General features: G+C 41.3%; 1 protein-coding gene across 3 annotated transcripts in view; it reads right to left on the minus strand.

Annotated features, from left to right (window-relative positions):
• Nucleotides 1–1573: 1573 nt before the first annotated feature.
• LOC131138513 (prickle-like protein 1) overlaps nt 1574–18266 on the minus strand; it is a 33417-nt gene continuing 16724 nt past the window's right edge. For 2 of the 3 annotated variants that reach the window (XM_078791066.1, XM_078791067.1), the window contains exons 2-7: nt 13714–13924; nt 11066–11179; nt 8804–8941; nt 6804–7007; nt 4122–5220; nt 1574–4043 (exon numbers count right to left, since the gene is read on the minus strand). In XM_078791066.1, coding sequence (XP_078647192.1) covers nt 3217–4043; nt 4122–5220; nt 6804–7007; nt 8804–8941; nt 11066–11179; nt 13714–13908 — 2577 coding nt within the window. In that variant the 5' untranslated portion in view covers nt 13909–13924 and the 3' untranslated portion in view covers nt 1574–3216. The remainder of the gene's footprint in view (nt 4044–4121; nt 5221–6803; nt 7008–8803; nt 8942–11065; nt 11180–13713; nt 13925–18266) is intronic. The other variant, XM_058087483.2, reaches the window with a different exon arrangement.

Consider the following 18266-nt stretch of genomic DNA (forward strand, 5'->3'; position numbering starts at 1 on the left):
GCTCTTTTCAGGTCATTGACCAAGTCCTGTCGTGTAGTTCTGGGCTGATTCCTCACCTTTCTTAGAATCATTGAGACCCCACGAGGTGATATCTTGCATGGGGCTCCACTCCGATTGAGATTGACCGTCATGTTTAGCTTCTTCCATTTTCTAATGATAGCTCCAACAGTGGACCTTTTTTCACCAAGCTGCTTGGTAATTGCTCCGTAGCCCTTTCCAGCCTTGTGGAGGTGTACAATTTTGTCTCTGGTGTCTTTGGACAGCTCTTTGGTCTTCGCCATGTTACAAGTTAAAGTCTTACTGATTGTATGGGGTGGACAGGTGTCTTTATGCAGCTAACGACCTCAAACAGGTGCATCTGATTCAGGATGATACATGGAGTGCAGGTGGACTTCTAATGGGCAGACTAACAGGTCTTTCAGGGTCAGAATTCTAGATGATACACAGGTGTTCAAATACTTATTTGCAGCTGTATCACACAAATAAATTGTAAAAAAATCATGCATTGTGATTTCTGGATTTTTCTTTTTAGTTTATCTCTCTCACAGTGGACATGCACCTACGATGAAAATTTCAGACCCCTCCATGATTTCTAAGTGGGAGAAATAGCAATATAGCAGGGTGTTCAAATACTTATTTTCTTCACTGTATATGAGTCAATGTTACATCAAATATTTTGGTAGTTAGCATAGAAAACCTGTTTCTGATTATTGAATAATTACTGTAATTTCCGGCGTATAAACGGCACTGGTGATTAAGCCCATCGGATATCGCAGGTCATTACTCAAAATAACAGTCCGATTCCCGGTGTCATCTTTGATAGAATGCTACAAATCATTACACAGAAACGTAATACTCAAAAACTAGATCGGATATATATACAATACAAGAACCGCTTCCCATTATGCATTGCATTGCTACCTTTTCAGTGTCAAGTCGCTGTGTGATGATTGTAGCTTTCTTTGTACGAGGACATCTGTTATACTGAGTGACTTCCTGTGATTTTCCCCAGTGGGTTGGCGAGCTCGTTGCATTGAGAGCTTGTGATTGGCGGGTGATTGGTTCCCGCCAAAGACAGAGCTATCGTTTCCTCACTGACTCGTGAGCAGCACAGTATTTAAATGATTAGTGGCAATTATTCTTAGAGGGTATACTGTGTACTGTAGATGCTGGCATATGTATGAGGAGCCCTGTGATTGGCTGGTGACCCTGCCTAGGCTCCAGCGTACAGCCTCCCCCAGCTAGCTTAGCGAACACAAGTATACACACAGCATAGAGAAGGAATGAGTGAATATTTTAAATGGATGCTAGCGATGCCTTTTAGCAGTATTCTTGGACCAATATAAACAATATTTAACTGTTTGCTAACTTATCCAATTTTAAACTACAAAATCATATTAGCTTTCAAATAAAAATTGACCTAAAATGAAATTATTTGTTTAGTTTTTGTACATGTTGGCGGGAGTGGGGTCAAGTACACACAAATGACATTTTTATTAAAATAACCTTATACTCCAGTTTATACATTTATACATGTTACAATAGAAATGGGTTTATTACAGACACTTGCCAGTTAAAGACTGCCTGGACTGGGAGGAAACCAGTTAGTTGATGGTCTACTGTTGCTCATCAATGTACTGTACTTGGCTATGTTTGTATTGTAATATGTAAATACTAGGGATTTCCGATACTGGCGTTTTTGCCGAAAACCGATTGTTGAACTCTCAATTTTTGATACCGATATCAGCTGATATCGGTATGTATAAAATGACATATCTCCAGTGGCGGAATGATATCCGTTATATATCTGTTTTCATGATCCGGAAAAATCTGATACCGATATCAACCGTTGCAGATAATTATCGGTACCGATATCGGACATCTCTATTAAATACAGTGTTCCCTCGTTTATTGCGGATATAAGTTCCCAATATAGCCCTGGGGATAAAATTGCCAACATACAAAGACTGCAAGCTAGCAAGACACACCGCTTACTGGTTCCGCTGACTGGTTCCGCTTACTGGTTATACGTTGGGTGGTGGTGATATTACTCCTGATATTACTCACCACAACTATGTTCTTAAAATCGCACGTCCAAAAGATCGTACGTGCGGTTGTGACCTCGGTTTAAGTCGAGAGTAAAAAAATTAGCGTTTTTGCAGGAACCAAGAAACCCAAAGAAATACAGCTGAATAGGTGCAGATTCTGGAAGAACTAGATGTTATTGTGTGTAACTGCTCTATAGAAGTCCACAATTCAATACAAAGGGCCCAGAAATTAGCACAATAGGTCCCCTTTAACTGTTTACTAAATAAGCGTTTATATATTTTTAATATGTTTGTTATTTTCATGGGCTGCACGGGGGTCAAGTGGTTAGCGTGCAGACCTCACAGCTAGGAGACCTGAGTTCAATCCCACCCTCGGCCATCTCTGTGTGGAGTTTGCATGTTCTCCCCGGTTTCCTCCCCCAAACTTACATAGAGTGTTAACATGCTAACAGTTAGTATGCTTGTGTTATTAACAAGCTAATGTTAACATGTTAGCATTTTAGCTATTTTTTGGGTATTACCTTACATAAGGCTGCACAGTGGTGAAGTGGTTAGCAGACCTCACAGCTAGGAGAACCCGAGTTTAATCCCACCCTCGGCCATCTCTGTGTGGAGTCTGCATGTTCTCCCCGGTTTCCTCCCCCAAACTTAAGTGTTAGCATGCTAACAGTTAGTATGCTTGTGTAGTTAACAAGCTAATGTTAACATGTTAGCATTTTAGCTATTTTCATGGGTATTACCTTACATGTGTGGCATTTGCATGTTCTCCCCGTGCATGCGTGGGTTTTCTCCGGGTACTCCGGTTTCCTCCCACATTCCAAAAAAAACATGCTAGGTTAATTAGCGACTCCAAATTGTCCATAGGTATGAATGTGAGTGTGAATGGTTGTTTGTCTATATGTGCCCTGTGATTGGCTGGCCACCAGTCCAGGGTGTACCCCGCCTCTCTCGCCCCAAGACAGCTGGGATAGGCTCCAGCACCCTTTGCGACTCTCGTTAAGGATAAACGGTAGAAAATGAATGAATGAATATTTACATGTTTAATTATAAATATGGATTACTCTGAAGTTACTCAATATTGTATTAATTTAGCAGCCACAGAAGTTCATATTGAAATATGATATAGCAATCATGTTACTGAAGAAGAACCCAACTGTGAGACCAAAGCCTAAGATATGATGCAGTTTTTACTCTTATGTCCTTTGTTTTTGAATTTAGTCCATTGGTCATACGGAGGGGAGGACAGGTCCGGAACCGGGCTGGGTAGACCTTCAGCATAGTAATGTCTAAGCGGTCTCGGTTGAGGGATCGGCTGACCCAGGAAGAAACCCTCCTCCTCTGAATCGGAGGAAGAGGATGAACATGTAGAGCACCAGTCGTCATGGTCCCTGCACAGATCTAAGAACCTCCCCATGGCTGAGCCGTGAAGCCTGTAGTCTGACCCGGTAGCAGCAGGTGTGTGTCCGTGGAAAACCAGTTCTTTCCGATGCCCACTGTGGTCCGCTTTGTAGCCCCTCTCTTTGGGTAGAAGATTAAGAGCGTTATCCGAGCGAGACTTGCGGCTGTGACGCCTCCTGTGATGGCGACCGTGTCCCCTGGAGTCAACTTCCTGGCCCCGCTCCTCAAAATGGAACGCTCTCCGGCGAGTCCGTTCACTCATGGGGGGTTGCCGCATCGGGAGGTCGACGTAACGGTCGATAACGTCGTCTGAAAATTTCACCTGCTGGTGCCTAGACTGTGAACGTGACCTCCTTAGGGTTGGTACATGTGGTTTGGGTGTGTCCTCCATTGCTGGAACTTCTGGAACATTTCCCTCCACTTCCTCTTCCTGCTCAGATGCAAGACTCTTCAGGGAATTTGAACTCCTGTGTAACATGGAGGAGTTAAGGGTTCCCATGTTGCTTGTGTTCTCGCAGTCCTCAGTCTCCAGATCGTGGAAGCCATGCATGGAGAAAACCAAAGACCGGTCTTTGGTATCACCATCAACCGAAGTCCCTAAGAAAGGAGAACGCATTCAGAATACTTCTACATACTCGTGGAATGAAATGATTATTATGTTGTGACGCTTCTCACCGGTAATATTCGAGAGAGCCAATGAGTCCATGGAGTCTCGGACACTCTGATCCGTCTTCTTGAACTGGTCTGGGATGCACTCCAAAGATCCAGCCCCATGGTCTAGCTCCAACTCTTGGATCTTTCTGTTGCTAGCCGGGCCTGGATGACTACCGTAAGCCGAGTCCCCCAGTCCGTCCTGAGACTGGGCCCAGTACATGTCAGCCTGGTACTTCTTACTGGCTAGACTTCCTCTTCCTTCTCCGTCGCTGTTAGCATCTTTGAAGGACTCCGGTTTTAGTTTTGCTTCCCTTTCTACAACCCAAACATTCGTAGGTCTGCGGTCATTGTTCTGTCTGAAGACCCCGTTTTCCCCGAATTTCAACAGTAGCTGAGTCATGTAGTCTTCATGCTCCGCCCACTCCTCCGTCTCGGTTTCCTCACCACTCCCCCTCCAGAAATGCTCATCAGATAAGTTCAAATGTGTGAACTTGTTAGTTATGGTGTCCTCAAAGTTTCCGCTGAATCCAGGAAACTTGTAGTTGACCGCCGGCGAAAAGAGAAGCGACTGTCGGCATTGATCACCTGACCGGCTGCTTTTGCCCATACGTATGTTACGACGCGACTCCCGGGAGCGCGCCGACTGGAAGGCCGAGTCCGAGGAATCGGATGCTTGTGTGTCTTCTCCCAGACTGCAGGCTTTGGAGCAGTAGATGCGACCTTGGTGTGGCAGGAAGGGGCACCCCATGAGGGAGCTCTTACACTGGGCACAGCTGAAACAGGTCTCGGTGGCATGCCAGTGGAGACCGTCGTAGGTCATCTGGGCATTATCAACACCTGAAAAGTCGGAAATTATCGAGAAAACCGAAGCTAGAGTCGTACATTCCTGGCAGATACCGAAGGATAAGATCATTGCGCGAATGCTAAACTTACCGATATGTTCTCCGCAAGCCTCACAGAATTCCGCATAGAGCGACTCGAAGCAGCCACAGCAGTAGGGTCTGCCGTTCTTCATGATGTAGCGCTGTCCCCCCAGAACCGTATCACATTCAAAACAGGAGAAGTGCTTCATGTGCCAGTGGCGCCCCTCAGCCTCCGTGCACTCGTCTGCAAATATAATCTGAAGGCAAAAGATACGCAGTAGTTGACCACGTTTATGTAATACACTTTGTGTACAGTTCCCAGTTCCACATGTCCAAAAGGAGTAGGAAGAAGCAAAGCTTATTAAATCCTACTCCTCCATCTGGTACTTTTACAATCAGTAACTGTTACATTTTTTCACTTCCTGCTTTCCTAATATAGTTTACGTTTTTTTTAAACTTTAATAATAAAATATATATATATATATATTTTTACTTTTTATTTATTTTTTAATTTTATTTTGTTTTATTTTATTTTTAATTATTTTTTTTGACTTTTTTTGACTTTTTTTAATTTTTAATTTTTTATTATTTTATTTTGTTTTGTTTTGTTATTTTGTTTTATTTTATTTTATTTTATTTTATTTTATTTTTAATTATTTTTAATTTGAAAAAAATTAAAATTAAAATTTATTTTTATTTTTATTTTTATTTTTATTGTTATTTTTATTTTTATTTTTATTTTTATTTTTATTTTTATTTTTATTTTTATTTTTATTTAGGTTCAAGGACAATCTATTATCATCAAACCATATTTTTAGTGTGACCATTTCTTCTGACATTCTAATGATCAGTAACTGTTACATTTGTTCACTTCCTGCTTTCCTAATATAATTTAAGTTTTTTTAAAAACATTTTTGATTTCATTTTTTTGATTATTTTTATTTATTTATTAATGTAAATATTTATGTATTTATTTAAATTTAGCGGGACTTTGAGGTGAAGCAAAGCTTATTAAATGCTACCCCTCCATCTGGTACTTTTACAATCAGTAACGGTTACATTTGTTCACTTCCTGCTTTCTTAATTTAATTTAATTTAGATTTTAGTTTTATTTAGTTCAAGGACAATCTATTATCAAACCATATTTTTAGTGTGACCATTTCTTCTCTGACATTCTAATGATCAGTAACTGTTACATTTGTTCACTTCCTGCTTTCCAAATATAGTTTGTTTTTTTATACATTTTTTTATTAATTTAATTTTTTATTTCTTTATTTAAATTTAGCGGGACTTAAAGGTGAAGCAAAGCTTATTAAATCCTACCCCTCCATCTGATACTTTTACAATCAGTAACTGTTACATTTGTTCACTTCCTGCTTTCCTAATATATTTAAGTTTTTTTTAAAAAACAATTTTTAAATTATTTTTATTTATTTATGTATATGTTTGTGTATTTATGTATTTATTTAAATTTAGCGGGACTTTGAGGTGAAGCAAAGCTTATTAAATGCTACCCCTCCATCTGGTACTTTTACAATCAGTAACGGTTACATTTGTTCACTTCCTGCTTTCTTAATTTAATTTAGATTTTAGTTTTATTTAGTTCAAGGACAATCTATTATCATCAAACCATATTTTTAGTGTGACCATTTCTTCTCTGACATTCTAATGATCAGTGACTGTTACATTTGTTCACTTCCTGCTTTCCTAAAATAATTTAAATAGAAAATAAAATGTTCATTTAATTAAAAAATTAAGTTGTTTTTTTATTTAATTTTATTAATTATTATTTACTTCCATGAAAAGGCGATTAAAAGTCTACTACAGAATCATGCTTTACCTCATCGCAGGCTGTGCACCGAGGTTTGAGGAGCTCGGCGTGATGCCTTCCACAGTGTATCTTCCCGTTGTGGTAGAAGTAGATCAAATCCACCAGCAGCTCGCTACACGTGGAGCAGGTGAAGCAAGCCGGATGCCAACACATCCCAGGAACCGATCTGGATGCCAACACCACCATTTCGCCGCCATTGATGTTCTTGCCGCACTGAACGATGATCACGGGGGCGATTAGTGACAGAATAGACAACTTTTTTTGTTGTCAAGATGAGACTGATGGAAAATGTTAGTGGGTGGTCTGTCATAGTGGTACCACATGATAGACCACCCACACTCACATGGACCCACAAATCTCTGGAAAAGATGATAATGTTTTTGATTACGTGGCAGGCAGTGTGCTAGCATGAATTATTAGCAACCCTAACCATAACCCTAAACCCAGCACTAAACCTAAACTCAACCCTAACCATAATCCTAAACTCAGCCCGAACCCCTAAACCTAAACTCAACCCTAAACATAATCCTAAACCCAACCCTAACCCTTAACTCAACTCTAATCCTAAACTCAAGTCTAACCATTAACCCTAAACTCAACCTTAACCATTAACCCTAAACCCAACACTAACCACTACCGCTAAATTTAAACCTAATCCTAAACTCAGTTCTAAAAACTAACCCTAAACCCAGCCCTAAACCTATACTCAACCCAAACCATAATCCTCAACCCAGCCCGAACCCCTAAACCTAACCCAACACTAACCACTAACCCTAAACTCAACCATCATCCTAAACTCAAGCCTAACCACTAACCCTAAAATCAACCCTAACCACTAACCCTAAACCCAACAGCAACCACTACCGCTAAACTTAAATCTAATCCTAAACTCAGTTCTAAAAACTAACCCTAAACCCAGCCCCAACCCCTAAACCTAAACTCATCCCTAACCATAATCCTAAACCCAGCCCGAACCCCTAAACCTAACCCAACACTAACCACCAACTCTAACCACTAACCCTAAACTCAACCATCATCCTAAACTCAAGCCTAACCACAAACCCTAAACTCATTCCTAACCATAATCCTAACACCTAAACCTTAACTCAAGTCTAACCACTAACCCTAAACCCAACACTAACCACAACCGCTAAACTTAAACCTAATCCTAAACTTAGTTCTAAAAACTAACCCTAAACCCAGCCCTAACCCCTAAACTCATCCCTAACCATAATCCTAAACCCAGCCCGAACCCCTAAACCTAAACTCATCCCTAACCATAATCCTAAACCCAACCCTCACACCAAACCCTGAACTCAACTCTAATCCTAAACTCAACCTTAACCACTAACCCTAAACCCAACACTAACCACTGCCGCTAAACTTAAACCTAATCCTAAACTCAGTTCTAAAAACTAACCCTAAACCCAGCCCTAACCCCTAAACTCATCCCTAACCATAATCCTAAACCCAGCCCGAACCTCTAAACCTAAACTCATCCCTAACCATAATCCTAAACCCAACCCTAACAACTAACCCTTAACTCAACTCTAATCCTAAACTCAAGTCTAACTACTAACCTTAAACCCAACACTAACCACTACCGCTAAACTTAAACCTAATCCTAAAGTCAGTTCTAAAAACTAACCCTAAACCCAGCCCTAACCCCTAAACTCTTCCCTAACCATAATCCTAAACCCAGCCCAAACCCCTAAACCTAAACTCATCCCTAACCATAATCCTAAACCCAACCCTAACACCCAACCTTTAACTCAACTCTAATCCTAAACTCAAGTCTAACCACTAACCCTAAACCCAACACTAACCCACTACCGCTAAACTTAAACCTAATCCTAAACTCAGTTCTAAAAACTAACCCTAAACCCAGCCCTAACCCCTGAACTCATCCCTAACCATAATCCCAAACCCAGCCCTATCATAATATCCTAATATCATAATATCAGTACCATAATTCCAAGTGAAAGCAAACTGACGCTGTGTAAACGTACATGCTCACAAACGCTGTCCATCCGATGGCAGGGCAGCATTTTGGGTGTGCCCCTCCCCAGGGCCTCCTTCTTCCTCTGGATGCTGAACATCTGGAGCTCCTTCTTCTCCTCCTCACTGAGGGCCTGGCAATAACCGACCTGCCAGTGAAGGACATGATTGTGACTTGTACTCCACCAATCAGTGGACTGAAGGAGTACAAGGTTGTAAATTTGGGCTTGAGAAAGGGGAACAAAGGCGACTCTTGACCCCGGCTTGCCCTTCCTCATGCCCTAGCAAGTCGCCCCCCCACAACCTCCACCCCCAGCCCTGATTGAGAACCTGATTTTTTACAACAAGCCCCCTTGGCGTTTCCCAAAGACTTAACAAGAAGCAAAGCAGACTTTGACAACAAAAAAAACATATTCCAGAGAAATGGAGAAGAAGGGCAAAGTGGGACCGTAGTTCCACAGCCCTAAAACCAACACTAACCACATAAAGACCCCTTGAATCCTCAATCAAATCCTTGACCCCCACTAAATGCTCCACGATGACAGGAATCCAGCTACAGTAGAACCTTGGTTAGTCTCATTCATTTGGTTCAGGAGAGCCGACCCCAGCCCTAAACTCAACCATTAACCCTAGACTCAGTCCAAGGGGATAAACTCTAAACGCAACACTAGACTCAATCCTCATCACAACCTCTAAACCTAACACTAACCCGTAATCCTAAAACATACCCTAAACTCAAGCCTAACCACTAATCCTAACCGCAACCTGAACCACTAACCCAACACTAACCCTAAACTCAACCATAATCCTAAACCCAACCCTAACACCTAACCCTTAACTCAACTCTAATCCTAAACTCAACCTTAACCAATAACCCTAACTCTAAACCCAACACTAAACACTACCTCTAAATTTAAACATAATCCTAAACCCAGTTCTAAAAACTAACCCTAAACTCAACCTTAGCCACAAACCCTAAACCCAACACTAACCACTTAGTCCTAAACCTCAACCCAACCCTAACCCCTAAACCTAAACTCATCCCTAACCATAATTCTAAACCCAACCCTAACAACTAACCCTAAACTCAACCCTAACCCTAAACTCAATCTTAACCACCAACCCTAAACCCAACACTAACCACTACCTCTGAATTTAAACCTAATCCTAAACTAAGTTCTAAAAACTAACCCTAAACTCAACACTAACCACTTAGTCCTAAACCTAAACCCAGCCCTAACCCCTAAACCTAAACTCAGCCCTAACCATAATCCTAAACCTAAACTCATCCCTAACCATAATCCTAAACCTAACCCTAAACTCAACCCTCATCCTAAACTTCTAACCATTAACCCTAAACTCAACCTTAACCACAAACCCTAAACCCAACACTAACCACTTAGTGGTAATCCTAAACCCAACCCTAACCCCTAAACCTAAACTCATCCCTAACCATAATCCTAAACCCAACCCTAACAACTAACTAAACTCAACCCTAATCCTAAACTCAAGTCTAACCATTAACCCTAAACTCAACCTTAACCACAAATCCTTAAACCAACACTAACCACTACCTCTAAACTTAAACCTAATCCTAAACTCAGTTCTAAAAACTAACCCTAAACTCAACACTAACCACTTAGTCCTAAACCCAGCCCTAAACCTAAACTCATCCCTAACCATAATCCTAAACCCAACCCTAAAACCTAACCCTAAACTCAACCCTCATCCTAAACTTCTAACCATTAACCCTAAACTCAACCTTAACCACTAACCCTTAACCCAACACTAACCACTACCTCTAAACTTAAACCTAATCCTAAACTCAGTTCTAAAAACTAATCCTAAACTCAAACTTAACCACAAACCCTTAACCCAACACTAACCACTACCTGTAAACTTAAACCTAATCCTGAAATCAGTTCTAAAAACTAACCCTAAACTCAACCTTAACCACAAACCCTAAACCCAATACTAACCACTTAGTCATGAGCCTAAACCCAGCCCTAACCCCTAAACCTAAACTCATCCCTAACCATAATCCTAAACCCAACCCTCACATCTAAACCTAAACCCAACACCAAAACCCTAAACTCAACCTTAACCACTAACCCTTAAACCAACACTAACCACTACTTCTAAACATAAACCTAATCCTGAAATCAGTTAAAAAAACTAACCCTAAACTCAAACTCAACCTTAACCACAAACCCTAAACCCAACACTAGCCACTTAGTCGTAAGCCTAAAGCCAACCCTAACCCTAATCCTCACCTGGTTGTCGTGTGGTGGAAGTTGATGGAGGAGCTGCTTGATTCTGAGCTTCTCAGCAGGACTGTTGACGTATGGGATGTTCTCCTCAGGCAGGCAGGAGAAGTACAACTGGACCTGAGGAAGGACGGCCAAACAAGTCCATGATAGCCAAGGACCGGCTTCTCCATAAATCAGCACTTAAAACTTAGACCGGGTCAACAGGTCGGATCAGTTTGATGGTTTAGTTTTTCCAATCATGAGCTCGTCTCTATAGGGACCTTTGACCACTTTGACCTTTTTGGGGTCCACCGATGGGGGGGTAAACTTTATGAGGGAGGGGCCATTACATTACAAGCGGTCTGATAAAGAGGTGGGACGGTCTGGTCCCCGTGTCTGGGGACTTCCTGCAGCTCGGGCCGTCTAAAGAAGGGGAGCGACAGCAATTTAGCCTGACAATCAAACCCCATTACCCCCCCCCCCCCTTATAAATTATGCACATTTTGCTGTCTCTATGACCCCCTCATCCAGCCCCCCGGGGGCTGGGGGGTAGTCGGCTATGTGTTTCCTTACCATACCGATGACCCAGAACGCCCCATTCAAGGCAAATGGGTGCAGTAAAGACATTATAGTTGACCCCTACAAAAGCCCCCACATGGTTGGGCTCTAAGGTTTTGTGTCCATGCGTGTGTGTCGACTCTGAGATCAGGATCTGGGGAGGAAAAGACTTGTTAAGAAGTCGCCCCCCCCACCCCCCAGTTCCCAATCCAGGTCCTCCAAAACTAATAATAATAATAATAATAATCACAAACAGACTTTACCATAGAACAGTTTGCAAAGAAAACCTCCACAATGTTGCCTTCAGGTGGACTTGCTGAGTACATCTTATCTGGGCCAAGCGCTAGCCTAGTCCGGAATGAGAACGAGGTCAGTGCTGTTTTTATTCCCTATCAAGAGGATCTATTTTTATTCCTGGTATATGGGGAACGCTCCTTTGCCCGAGCAATTCACAGGAATGGAGTTGAAGGCTGGGAAAACTGCTAATTTAGATTGGAACCAAAAAATGCATCCCATAATCAGTTCCCGGTTCCACATGTCCAAAAGGAGTAGGAAGAAGCAAAGCTTATTAAATCCTACCGTTCAGGAGGGCCGACCCCAGCCCTAAACTCGATCCTAGACTCGATCCTAGGGGAAAAACTCTAAATGCGACACTAACCCCTAATCCTAAAACCTACCCTAACCCTAAACACAAGCCTAACCACTAATCCTAACCCAACACTAACCACCCAACCTTAACCACTAACTCTAAACTCAACCATCATCCTAAACTCAAGCCTAACTATAATCCTAAACCCAACCCTAACACCTAACCCTTAACTCAACTCTAATCCTAAACTCAAGTCTAACTATGAACCCTAAACTCAACTTTAACCACTAACCCTAAACCCAACACTAACCACTACCTCTAAGCTTAAACCTAATCCTAAACTCAGTTCTAAAAACTAACCCTAAACTCAACCCTAACCATAATCCTAAACCCAACTCTAACACGTAACCCTCAACTCAACTCTAATCCTAAACTCAAGTCTAACTATGAACCCTAAACTCAAATTTAACCACTAACCCTAAACCCAACACTAACCACTACCTCTAAACTTAAACCTAATCTTAAACTCAGTTCTAAAAACTAACCCTAAACCCAGCCCTAACCCCAAAACCTATACTCAACCCTAACCATAATCCTAAACCCAACTCTAACACGTAACCCTCAACTCTAATCCTAAACTCAAGTCTAACTATGAACCCTAAACTCAACCTTAACCACTAACCCTAAACCCAACACTAACCACTACCTCTAAACTTAAACCTAATCCTAAACTCAGTTCTAAAAACTAACCCTAAACCCAGCCCTAACCCCAAAACCTATACTCAACCCTAACCATAATCCTAAACCCAGCCCAAATCCCTAAACCTAAACTCATCCCTAACCAATTGAGTGCATCCCATAATCAGTTCCCAGTTCCACATGTCCAAAAGGAGTAGGAAGAAGCAAAGCTTATTAAATCCTACCCCTCCATCTGGTACTTTTACAATCAGTAACTGTTATATTTGTTCACTTCCTGCTTTCTTATTTTATTTTATTTTATTTTTAAAAAATAATAAAAATTAAAATATTACGTTTAAAAGGTTAGTTTTTTTTTAAACTTTATTTTATAAAAAAGTTTATAAAATATTTTTTTTAACTTTTAAAAAAAAAATTGTATTATTTTGTTATTTTATTTTGTTATTTTATTTATTTATTTATTGTTTTACTTTTTAATTTTATTTTATTTTATTAAATCCTACCCTTCCATCTGGTACTTTTACAATCACTAACTGTTACATTTGTTCACTTCCTGCTTTCCTATTTTATTTTATTTTATTAAAAATTTTTTTTTAAATATTACGTTTAAAAGGTTAGGCTTTTTTTAACTTTATTTTATGAAAAAAATTATAAAAAAAATTGTTTTTTTATTTTATTTTATTTTTGTTTTACTTGTTTATTTTTTTATTATTTTGTTATTTTATTTTGTTTTTTTTTTTATTTTTTTTTTACTTTTGTATTTTTTAAAATTATTTTATTTTATTATCTGGATTAGACTGGATTAGATGGATGCCTCATCTTCGCTCACCTGCTCAGGGCGAAGACCGGGCGGTACCCAAGCGTACTCTTCCAGTGCGCAGCCGGAGTCGTCATCCGAGGTGGAACTGCGCTGGAAGCCAGACATCAGTTTGCCGACTTTCTGCTCCATCATCAGGTCTCGTTGGCGTGTCCTCCCACCTTGGGGGCCACCCGCTGCCGCCACTGGTGCAGCCGCCCGGCTCATCAGTGTCTCCTTTTTACTGGACGGAAGGAAATGTTGGTGAGTTCATATCATCATTTTTATCACATCTTCATCTTTTCCATCTCCAAAAGTTCTACCAAATCTTGTTGGTGTCTTATGGGTTTTGGTACAGGGGCGTACCCCTTCAACCCGAGTGTTTTTAAATACGTATTTCACACAAAATACCTTTTATGACCACATTCCCACTACCCATTTTGTGCCACGTCCTCACATCCGGCTACCTCTGACAAAGTGTACCCGACAATGAGTGCTCCAATGTCATCCATCTGTCTCATTTTCTTCATGAAAAAAGGTGCTGGGAAGTGCTGGAGCCTATCCCAGCTGTCTTTGTGCGAGACGCGGGGTCCACCCTGGACTGGTGGCCAGCCAATCACAGGGTACATATAGACAAACAACCATTCACACTCACATTCATACCTATGGACAATATGGAGTCGCTAATTAACCTAGCATGTTTTTTTTTTGGAATGTGGGAGGAAACCGGAGTACCCGGAGAAAACCCACACATGCACGGGGAGAACATGCAAACTCCACACAGAGATAGCCGAGGGTGGAATTGAACCCGGGTCTCCTAGTTGTGAAGTCTGCGCGCTAACCACTCGACCACCGTGCAGCCTTATGTAAGGTAATACCCATGAAAATAGCTAAAATTCTAACATGTTAGCATGTCAATGCATTAGCTTGTTAATAACACTAGCATACTAACTGTTAGATGGCCGAGGGTGGGATTGAACCCGGGTCTCCTAGCTGTGAGGTCTGCGCGCTAACCACTCGACCACGGTGCAGCCCTATGTAAGGTAATACCCATGAAAAAAGCTAAAATGCTAACATGTTAGCATGTCAATGCATTAGCTTGTTAATAACACTAGCATACTAACTGTTAGATGGCCGAGGGTGGGATTGAACCCGGGTCTCCTAGCTGTGAGGTCTGCGCGCTAACCACTCGACCGCCGTGCAGCCTTATGTAAGGTAATACCCATGAAAATAGCTAAAATGCTAACATGTTAGCATGTCAATGCATTAGCTTGTTAATAACACTAGCATACTAACTGTTAGATGGCCGAGGGTGGGATTGAACCCGGGTCTCCTAGTTGTGAAGTCTGCACGCTAACCACTCGACCACGGTGCAGCCCTATGTAAGGTAATACCCATGAAAAAAGCTAAAATGCTAACATGTTAGCATGTCAATGCATTAGCTTGTTAATAACACTAGCATACTAACTGTTAGATGGCCGAGGGTGGGATTGAACCCGGGTCTCCTAGCTGTGAGGTCTGCGCGCTAACCACTCGACCGCCGCACAGCCTTATGTAAGGTAATACCTATGAAAATAGCTAAAATGCTAACATGTTAGCATGTCAATGCATTAGCTTGTTAATAACACTAGCATACTAATTGTTATATGGCCGAGGGTGGGATTGAACCCGGGTTTCCTAGCTATGAGGTCTGCGCGCTAACCACTCGACCACCGTGTAGCCTTATGTAAGGTAATACCCATGAAAAAAGGTAAAATGCTAACATGTTAACATTAGCTTGTTAATAACACAAGTATATTAACTGTTAGCATGTTAATACTCTATGTAAGTTTATACTTTGAAAATAGCAACAAAGTGAACGCTAATGTTAGCATGCAAGCAATGCTAGCTGTTAGCATGCTAGTGTTTAATTTTTTAATGTAAAAGACACCACTTGCAACATACAAACGCCACACAGAGATGGCCGAGGGTGGAATTGAACGCAGGTGTCCTAGCTGTGAGGTCTACGCTAACCACTCGACCACCGTGCAGCCAGTTCGTCATTACATTACTGGTTGGTTTTCTGTTCCTATCCTCATCAGTCTATTTTTGTCGGCCCCCCCCAGCTCACACGTGCTTGAAAAAATAGTACCCCCCCCAGTAAGCGTGTGATCTCCCTTGACGACATTGTCGCTATCTGTCGACCCCCCCCCCCCCCCCCCCGCTGCCTCACGTGTCTCCCATCGCTGTGTCGGAGCGCCAGATGAAAGGCCGCACCAGGCAGCGGCGGCAGGTTGGAAAACAAACAATCCCTGGCAAAAGGAGACATGAAGGGAAAGAAACCAGCCTTGCCGACATTCCCTATGACATTCCCGATGACATTCCCCATGTGGCGGTCTGGTCCTATTGTGTCAGGCCGGTGTTTACACAGACCTCGGCTTGAGCGGATCAAGCCCGTGCCGGGTCACTTTGAAGTCACGGTATTCCGAGGGACCCGGAACAGGGGCTAGACTTTCTCAGGGCATTGAACCCCCGCATGGATCATTAAGCCTTGAATTTCCCAGGTAGATGAATCCAATCATCCAATCCAGGGGGTCCCATATTTTCAGACTTTGAGGACTAATGTTCAAAGACAGATGCAGAGTGATACCTCTTGTCATCCAGCCTGTGTGGCACAGAGAGACAAGCAGATGTCCACACGGGCAAACGGCAAATTAGTGATAATTATCAACCAGTTTTTTTTATCGTTCAATAAATTATTTTTAAAAAATGTAAAAAAAAATTTAATAATAAAAAAAATAAATTATATTAGGAAAGCAGGAAGTGAACAAATGTAAGAGTTACTGATTGTAAAAGTACCAGATGGAGGGGTAGGATTTAATAAGCTTTGCTTCTTCCTACTCCTTTTTTGTTCAATCAATTAAAAAAATAAAAAATATATAAATTAAAAAAATAATTATATATTTCTGTGAACTGAATATTATTACTGATATTAAACCTAAACTCAACCCTAACCATAATCCTAAACCCAGCCCGAACCCCTAAACCTAACCCAACACTAACCACCAACCCTAAACTCAACCATCACCCTAAACTCAACCCTAACCATAATCCTAAACCGAACCCGAACACCTAACCTTTAACTCAACTCTAATCCTAAACTCAAGTCTAACCATTAACCCTAAACTCAACCTTAACCACTAATCCTAAACCCAACACTAACCACTAACTCTAAACTTGAACCTAAACTCGGTTCTAAAAACTAACCCAAAGCCCAGCCCTAACCTTTAAACCTATACTCAACCCTAACCATAATCCTAAACCCAGCCCTAACCCCTAAACCTATACTCAACCCTAACCATAATCCTAAACCCAACCTGAACCACTAAACCTAACCCAACACTAACCACCAACCCTAACCACTAACCCTAAACTCAACCATCACCCTAAACTCAAGCCTAACCACTAACCCTAAACTCAACCCTAACCATAATCGTAAACCCAACCCTAACACCTAACCTTTAATTCAACTCTAACCCTAAACTCAATTTTAATCACTACCGCTGAACTTAAACCTAATTCTAAACTCACTTCTAATAACTAACCCTAAACCCAGCCCAACCCCCTAAACCTAACCCAACCCTAACCACTAACCCTAAAGTCAACCATCACCCTAAACTCAAGCCTAACCACTAACCCTAAACTCAACCCTAACCATAATCCCAAACCCAACCCTAACACCTAACCCTTAACTCAACTCTAATCCTAAACTCAAGTCTAACCATTAACCCTAAACTCAACCTTAACCACTAACCCTAAACCCAACAATAACCACTACCTCTAAACTTAAACCTAATCCTAAACTCAGTTCTAAAAACTAACCTTAAACCCTAAACCTATACTCAACCCTAACCATAATCCTAAACCCAGCCTGAACCCCTAAACCTAAACTCAACCCTAACCATAATCCTAAACCCAGCCCGAACCCCTAAACCTAACCCAACACTAACCACCAACCCTAACCACTAAACCTAAACTCAACCATCATCCTAAACTCAAGCCTAACCACTAACCCTAAACTCAACCCTAACCATAATCCCAAACCCAACCCTAACACCTAACCCTTAACTCAACTCTAATCCTAAACTCAAGTCTAACCACTAACCCTAAACCCAACACTAACCACTACCTCTAAACTTAAACCTAATCCTAAACTCAGTTCTAAAAACTAACCCTAAACCCAGCCCTAACCTTTAAACCTATACTCAACCCTAACCATAATCCTAAACCCTAAACCCTAAACCTAAACTCAACCCTAACCATAATCCTAAACCCAACCCCAACACCCTTAACTCAACTCTAATCCTAAACTCAAGTCTAACCATTAACCCTAAACTCAACCTTAACCACTAACCCTAAACCCAACTCTAACCACTACAGCTAAACTTAAACCTAATCCTAAACTTAGTTCTAAAAACTAACCCTAAACCCAACTGTAACCACTACAGCTAAACTTAAACCTAATCCTAAACTCAGTTCTAAAAACTAACCCTAAACCCAGCCCTAACCTTTAAACCTATACTCAACCTTAACCATAATTATAAACC

The sequence above is a fragment of the Doryrhamphus excisus genome, linkage group LG6 (genome assembly GCF_037039965.1).
Source record: "Doryrhamphus excisus strain RoL-2023G ecotype Guam linkage group LG6, RoL_Dexc_Guam_v1.1, whole genome shotgun sequence".
In the NCBI taxonomy this organism is placed as follows: domain Eukaryota; kingdom Metazoa; phylum Chordata; class Actinopteri; order Syngnathiformes; family Syngnathidae; genus Doryrhamphus; species Doryrhamphus excisus.